This window comes from Trichosurus vulpecula, chromosome 1, assembly GCF_011100635.1.
Source record: "Trichosurus vulpecula isolate mTriVul1 chromosome 1, mTriVul1.pri, whole genome shotgun sequence".
Taxonomy (NCBI): Eukaryota; Metazoa; Chordata; class Mammalia; order Diprotodontia; family Phalangeridae; genus Trichosurus; species Trichosurus vulpecula.
Window position 1 is genome coordinate 130,097,171 of NC_050573.1, and position 8,652 is coordinate 130,105,822.

At 34.5% G+C, this 8,652-nt stretch overlaps 1 protein-coding gene across 3 annotated transcripts in view; it reads left to right on the forward strand.

The window, feature by feature from the left end:
- CSMD3 (CUB and Sushi multiple domains 3) overlaps positions 1-7,414 on the forward strand; it is a 1,625,828-nt gene extending 1,618,414 nt beyond the window's left edge. For all 3 annotated transcript variants that reach the window (XM_036758935.1, XM_036758944.1, XM_036758952.1), the window contains 4 exons: positions 1,319-1,431; positions 2,859-2,946; positions 4,129-4,264; positions 7,255-7,414. In XM_036758935.1, coding sequence (XP_036614830.1) covers positions 1,319-1,431; positions 2,859-2,946; positions 4,129-4,264; positions 7,255-7,414 — 497 coding nt within the window. The remainder of the gene's footprint in view (positions 1-1,318; positions 1,432-2,858; positions 2,947-4,128; positions 4,265-7,254) is intronic.
- Positions 7,415-8,652: the final 1,238 nt, after the last annotated feature.

An 8,652-nucleotide genomic window follows, 5' to 3' on the forward strand; every position in this document is an offset into this window, starting at 1 on the left:
CAATATTTCTTGAAGCTCCATTTTTTCTTTTGTTGGTAAAGTGTCAAAATGAGAGGTGGAAGAATTAATAATAAATGATACTTTTTGATGACAGGAATTGTATTTTTAAAATATTCACAGTTTTTTTTTAAAAAGCACTTACAAATAACAAAATTGTACGTGTAAAGAAAGAAGCTCAACTAACTCACTTAGTAGCAACTCCTAAGTAAGAATGATGGAGATAGAACTACTGGATATGAGTGTGAATCTCTGTTCTGCCATTTATGACTGGTGTGACCTTAGGCACATTTTACTTGAGGTCTCTGAAATGAAAGAGTAGATGACCCTTGAGATCCCTTCTAGTTCTGAATTCTGTGGTCTTACTGATCCCCAACAAAGTATTTATGGCTTCAGAATGTCTACATGAGTGCATGGATGCAGGACGATGTCTGTTCCTGCACTTGGGAATGTAAAGAGAAATCTCAAGTGAGATTACAAGAGAGCTGGGCTAATAGAGGCATAGTGAGAAAACTCCGAAGGCAATCAATCAACAGTTATTTTTGAACACTGTCATTGTGCTCCCTTTGGTACCATATCTTCCTTCCCATCTTTTTGTATACTCTAGCTTCCAACCAAACTGAACTCTTCATTATTCCCTGGATGTCCCTTTGCTTTCTTGACTCTGAGTCAGTATTTATGCTATACTTTCCTCATCCTTCGGGGACCAGCTGAAATGCTATTTCTTCTATGAAACTCTCCCTAGTCCCTTCCCCGTAGTGATTACTGATGCCTCCTCTGAATTCTTTTAGTATCGTTACATGCATACTTCACTTTTCACAAAATGATGCCTTGTACATAGCTGTGTATCTGTGTCATCTTCAGTATTTGAGTACAAGGACTTCCTTTCAATCCTGAAATGCACCCAGCCTAATACCAATACATTTTGTAAGCATTTGTTGAATGAATGGCTACCAGACATTCTTGTGACACCAAGTATATATGTCATGATGTTTTTCTATGAATAACTTATACTTTGATGAGAAAAGATGTATATGCAAAAAACAGAAAGATACAAATACAAATAATAGCAATATAAACATTATTTAATGCTTAAAGGTTAAAGTATGTAGTAATCTGAGTGTCCACAGAAGGCAGAAATCACTGAAGACTAGGCTGATTGGTGAAAGCTTAATGGAGTAGATAGGTCTTAAGCTGGACTTTATTTTTCACCTCTTATCTGTAGTCCTTGATGAGTTTAAGAAGTTCTAGACAATAAAATAAGATGAATCCTAGTTATTTTTTATGCTATATGTCCTAAGATGCATTTGCATTTTTCTAGGGGTTTATAAAAGCCAAGAAGCTCGCCTAATGCTACATATCTATCTTATTAAAACACCAGCTCATGCTTCAGTGAGCAAAATGAAGGAAGAAAATTGGGCCATGGATGGTTTTGTAAGTACTTTTACATAAAATCACCTGTTAGCTTTAGTTTGACTCACCACCTCCTTGTTTGATCAGCAGTTTTTTTCTAAGCAAATCATGACATACTGTGAATGCATATTATGTTAGACATGTATTGAGGGGAAAAAATAAGTTCAGTAGACTTTAGTGATACATTTATATCGGTAATGGAAATGAAGTTGGTGGCTGCTGGAGAAAGAGAAAGTTAGGTAAGGAATTGATCATGGTACAGAGGAATATTATGGAACAGTCTGAGTTAGGTAGGGCATGCAGGTAATCAACTCAGTTTTGTAACTTTCTCTACTTACACTCAGCCAAGGAGGAGTAGAGAAATCATAATGTAGTAAGAGAATTCTGGCTTGACAATGCTAGTACATGGTCAGAGAAATCATGTCAAAGTTGCCTGTTGACAGGCTTTTGCTTTTGATTGAACAGGATAGCTCAGGAAATATTCTTCCTAATGAGCTCTGCCTATCTGGAAGTTCCAATAGTAAATAAAGTGATAGGTCAGTGGCTTGGTCATAGATGGCCCCAAGCAAAATTATAAAGTCAGCTAAATTTGCTTTTGGCATCCCCAGGCCTCCTTCCTCTCCAAACTGTCTCTTTTATTTCCCTCAGGCTTCCCTTGCCCTCATGTTGCACCAGTGTTATTTTTCATGGAAAAAATTGATCTAATAAACTTATTCACAGTAAGGAGTAGTTAAGACTTTATGGCTTTTCTCAAGAGTATTTGAGTTTGAAAAGGGTACTACATACAGAGGGCAATATTTAACACAAAAGAATTAATTGTTAATTGTGAAACTTAAAATATAAATGGAGAATAGTTGAGAGGTGGGAGTGCTTTCCTAACAGCCTAGTTTACATAATTTAGGAAACTGTTCAGCTCAGAAATTAGGTTCCCTATTACTTGGTGATTCACTTAGCCAGTAATTCCTAAAGGCTAATAAAATAAATTTATCTGATACTTCACATGATTGTTGGGAAATCAAATGAAATTATGTATATATAAGTATTTTGGAAAAAAATAAGGTACGCTTCAAGTGTAAGGTATGATTTTTCATTATTGAATCTGCCGTGGAGCTCTCCATGTTGTCCCATGAAGTCATTGCTTTTAGGTCTTTGGCAATGCATTCTTAGATTGCAACTCTGATCTACAAATGTGAGTGGGATTTGTTTTTATAATTTCAGAGAAGGATTTAAAAACCATAAGAAATTCTTTCTATGCTCTAAATGATGGTATATTTTTATAATATTTAAAATGCTGTATAACCTAAGGCTAAGTAGACTTGTATAGAACAATTTTGCATAAAATTAATCATTTCAGCATAAACCTAAGTATTCACCAAGATAGGATAAGAGTAGATATGGCCAGGAAATTCTTCCAGGTTTAATCTTCTCTCTCCTTAATTGTTTTAAAGGTTTCTGCAGAACCTGATGGAGCAACTTACGTATTTCAAGGATTTATTCAGGGTAAAGATTACGGGCAGTTTGGACTTCAACGATTAGGTAATTTTTCATTTTGACTCTCTTGTACTGTGAACATTCTAAAAAACATGCTGTGGATTCTATATATTATATATCTTGAATATTTTATTTCCTTCTGTAGTGCCCTGGTTATCCTCAGTGCTTTGATAGCTATTTAAGTGACCAAATTCTTCAGAAATATTGAATCTCTGTGTGCCAAGCCTGTTCAGCCCCTACTTTTTCACCATATTTCTAATAAACATCACAAAACATCTTTCCCTTCAGCAAATAAAAAGAAGGAAATGTGAAACTGATCAAAGGAAAATATTAAACTATAAATTATTTGATTTTTATCTCTCAAGAACAGTAATACCTCCTTTCACTTTGAATATTGTTGCAATTTTCTTACTGCTTGGGTAATGTAGAGGCACTTAGATAATAAGCTTATATTATCTAGGAGGGAAAATAACTTTGAGTAATGGGCCTCCTTCTGAAATAGCTTAGTGCTCTTCAGATATGCTAATTTTCTGTGGTGAAAGGTACTTGTAATTTCCAAGGTGAATTTGTCACTTTCATTTACCAAAATTGTCTGAGGAAATGCATGAGCACTTTAATATTAGCGTTTCAGTAGATTTATTAAGAACTTCTGTGGCATACGATATTATATATTATCTCAGGTAATAGTATCTCTTTTTCTCCTTTTCTCCACTCTATTGTCCCCGGTCTAAAATATAAAGCATAAATTTCATCTTGAAATGATTCTTTTCCTTTACCTTGCAAATTCTGGTACTTTCATTTTTTCTTAAAACACAAATGCTCAGAATTGCTTGAATAATTTTATTTTATAATGAAAAAAACAATAGAATCTCAGTCTTACCAAATCTCAGCTAACAACATTTTGTTACACTTTGTAACACTTTGTTTATATATTTATTTTTCAAGAAGAAAAGAACACACTCCTAAAATGATGAAGAAATGTCATAGAAATTGATGTTATAAGGCAGTTATTGAAACTAGGTTAGAATTCATTTATATTGTTTATTAAGTGAAACTGTAACAAATAGAAGCATTTGTGCCAAAACATATACACAACAGAACAAATAGCTTGAGTACAGATAAAATCATTCAATCAGAAACTGATTGTCAGTATTCAGGTGAAGCCTTTAGGGTAGGGAGACACTATGCATTTGTCAAGCTTTCTTTTTTTTTTTTTTTTTTTTGCAGGACTGAACATGTCAGAAGGTCCTAACACTACCAACCAACCGCATGGTACCAATAGTAGTTCTGTGGCCATTGCTATCCTTGTGCCTTTCTTTGCTCTTATTTTTGCTGGTTTTGGATTTTACCTTTATAAACAGAGGTAGGTGGATTTATTCACAATTCTATCCTCAATCACTGCAACATTTTTTTCCCTTAAACATACACACACACACACACACACACACACACACACACACACACACACACTCCTCTTATTGGAAGTACTATGTAAAATGGCATGAATGTTAACCTTAGCCTACCCTTCATGGACCTGGCAAGTAAGAAAAACTTTCTGGAGTCTTTTTTCTAGTGACAAATTAAAACACTGTGAAATACAGAACCTGGGTACAAATTCAAAATAGTTGCCTCTTTAGCAGATATTAGCCATAGGGGTTTGGAAAGAATAAGTAAATAATCCCTTCATACTTTTAACAAATTCAATTTGCCAAAACAGGAGGCTTACTGTGAATCCCTAGTGCTTATTGCTTTATTGGCATTGTGCTAAGAGTTCTACAATTATTATCTTATTTAATCCTTATAATATCCCTAGGAGATAGGGGCTACTATCTTAATATGTTCTTTTACAGTTGAGGGAACTGAGGCAAACAGAGGTTAAGTGACTTGCTCAGGGTCACAGAGCTAATAAATATCTAGGTCACATTTGAACTCAGGTCTTCCAGACTCCAGGCCCAGGGCTGTATCCATTGCACCACCTAGCTGCCTCCAGGTCAAATGAAAGCGTGATAAAGTGCTTAATAATTGGCCTATTGCTGTTCTAATTGCTTGTAATACAAATGGAAACCAGAAGTCCAGTCTCTACCCTCAAGGACATTGCATTCTAATAAAAGAATACCACAGATAAAGGGGAGTAGGAAGATATAAAAAGAGTTTAGGAAAAAGGCATCACCACGAAGTGGCCAGGACTTAATATAAAAGCCAAGTTCTAGACCAGAAAAAGGAAAAAAAACACTCACATATCAGAACCCAGGGCCAGAGTCTAGATGGTTCAGGCTGACATTGATGTATTAATTATTACTCACTCGGACCCATCTAACAGTCAACTAGTTCTGGACCCTCTTTGTTTTAGGAGCAATATGTACATATATTTACACCTTATGAGAGAAACTTAGTAGGTTTAATTTCAGTAAGCTGTTTAATGGTATCCATGATGGTACCTTGGTTCTCCCACTTCAAAAAAAAAGGTGAAGAAGAACTATTGAGTTTTAGTCTGCCTAACACTTTTAATAAACCCATTCTGTCTCAATATATTAACCTAACTGCCCTTATCTACCTTCTTCACCTTTTTGAAACTCAGGACAATTTTTGCCTGACAATAACATCTGCCCTGTTCTCCAGGATTTTATCATGGTCAACAGCAGAACTTTAGCTAATGTCAGAGATAGCATTTGAATAAGTTAAGTTGAAGCCTCTTTGGCCAGTTAACTTATTTTGGTTTCAATTACTCATTAACTATTTTTATTCTCTCCTTTCTAGTCTGAAGACGATTTTACTTGGTAGACAAAGCAGTAGCAAAATGAGAATTGTTCACCCACCTTTTTTTTGTTTTATCATCTTCCTATCCACACTAAGTAACAAGTCTGCCTTTAAAAAAAATTGACCCTACTTGTTTTAAAATTAAAAAAAAACACTTCATAATGTTTAATATTTATCCCATGCCTAGATCCTAGTAAGAATTAGCTTCCTTGACACTATTCTTATAGATTTTTTTGTATTCATTTGCAGGTACTTGCTCTGTTTCCACTTTTTATACATGTATTTTTCTTGTGTTCATTGTGAATCAATCTCTCTCCCTCTCTCTCTCTCTCTCTCTCTCTCTCTCTCTCTCTCTCTCTCTCTCTCTCTTTCTGTGTGTGTGTGTGTGTGTGTGTGTCTTTTTGAGGTGCCATAACATAGAGCATTTGTAAAATAAAGAAGCCAAAATCATTGAGATTTAGCAGAATATAACACATACCTGGAGTATGGCAGTGGGAGACTGTTTAAAAGAAAAAAATCAAATAAAAAGGGTGATGGAGTATTTTACATCAACTGTATATTTGTCTATGGCAAATTTGTTCAGTATTGCAATGGATAGCACTCCTCCAGGCCAGTAGTTAGGAAGACTTGAGTTCAAATCCAGTCTTAGTCTCAGAGCATTTACTAGCGATGTCACCCTGGGCAATTCAACTTCTGCTTCAGTTTCCTCACCTGTAAAATTGAGATAACAGCACCTACCTAACAGCAAGATTATTGTGTAGTTCTAATGAAATAGTGGTTATCAAGCACTTAGCTCAATGGCTGGTACATATTAGGTACTGTATCAATGCTTTTTCCCTCTCTCTTCTCCTTATGCAGAAATCTTAAACCTAGGGAGAAAGTGTGATGATTATTTAGTTAAGAATCATTTATTCAGTGTTTTTGAATCCCAAGCTTCCTTCAAGGCTTACTCTAGGTACCTCTCCTACAAGAGGACTTTCTGCTTCATTCTCCCCCATGTTACTTTGTATTTATATTGTTAATATTTTTAAATTAACTTATATGTAGATAATTTGCATGCCTTATCCCACCCCAATCACCCAGAGAAACTAAGCTCCTTTAGGTCAGGGACTGTTTTTCATTTTTTTTAATTCAATTCAATGTTTGTTGAACATAATAGATGCTTAATAAATGTTTGAATGAATAAAAAGTATATAAAATTAACTACAATTTTTATTATAGAAAAGTATTATCTTCAGGTCTCAAATGTTATTACTTATTATTGTTACTTAAAATGATATGTTAATAGGCTTTACTATATAGCATATCTGAAACTGAATTCCTGATTACTAGGTACCCACAATAAATAATTCATTCTTTCACTTTAGTTGTATATCTATATATATATGTGTTCTTATGACTCAAGTGTAGTTACTGGTGAATTTCATTTCTAGGAAAGAATGATAAACTTTTTCTGTGACCTTAAAATTTGTTAGTTTTTCTTAGAACTTAATGATTTGCGAAAGAATGAGATTAAACATTAATGCGCTATCCATTCATCTGCTCTTTCAAACCTCATATAGTCACAACTTGTCTAATCCATTTTCTCTTCCACAGGACTGCACCTAAAACCCAGTACACTGGATGTTCAGTACATGAAAATAACAATGGTCAAGCAGCTTTTGAAAACCCCATGTACGATACCAATGCAAAATCGGTTGAAGGGAAAGCAGTACGATTTGACCCCAACTTGAACACAGTCTGCACAATGGTATAATGTAGTAACACTTTGGCGTCTTCAGAAGTTTGGAAATGGAAACACAACACAGTGCACATTTAGGCCACTGCTAAACAAATTAAAGCACACTTTTCAGGATTTACTGGGTCACCTTTTCCTGAGGAATGATAGAGAAGAGTGTTTTTTTTTCATAAACTGGAACATGACTCTTCTTCATGTTTACCATGGAGAGTTTTACAGAGAATCGGCTGCACTCTGTGAGTGCTTACTCACAGTTTATTTGCTTTTTTAAAAAAGGAGATTATTCTAAAACATAAACTTATTTGCATATATTGGAGGAGCATCCACTATCAGTATTTCTGTGCTTTATAAACTATATTAGAGGGACTGGGCTAAAAAAAAAAGATATAGGGTAGAAAATAAGAGCTATACTTACAAGAGACAATAGGTCACTGACTTCTCTTTAACAGTCATGAGCTACATCATTCCCATGCGTATGTACTTTGTACCACTTTATCAGCTATTCATCTTTGTTAACAAAAATATCATTTTCCATATTGGTTTGTTTTTAAGATCATGACATGACCTTGAAATTACTTAAAGAGTTAATTTATACCACAGATGAAAAATGAGGTTTATGCTCTTATTTCATTTCCAAGTGTTTTCAGTTCCTCAATATTATATCAGCATTCCTGTCTTAGTTTGGCAGTAATAACTTCTACAAAGACCAATGAGATCATGCTACTCCCATCAATAGCCCCATTGTTTGATAATTAGTTTAGTCAGTGAGTAATGGGGTAGTGTGGAATTCCTCACTCCATTATGCTTTCAGAACGTGGCAAAACTTACTAAAAGAATAAAAAATTTGCAATTATGTAATACTCCCAAAGTGACTGTCTTATTAAAGTTCCCATTTTTTTGAAAGACCAAGTAGTACGTTAAACTGTTGTATTGATATAATTATACTTCCATATTGAAGTCTCTACCTGAACCATTTTCTATTTTATTGTCATGTAAACACTTTCACTACTTCTGTGTTTAATCAGGACATGTATGTATTATCTCTGAAATGCACAGAGTTTGGATATATATTTTAGTTTCAACTCCCAACAATGATAATTAGAGTATTTATTTATAAAGGTCAAGCAATAGAAACCTGGTTTTTTTTTAAAAAGCCACAATTTCATCAAGGATTGCCATATTGACAAATTCTCCCAACTCCTTGTCCTAATGGGAAGATTTGGGACATGGTAAAGTGGTTTCTATTTCATAGTAGA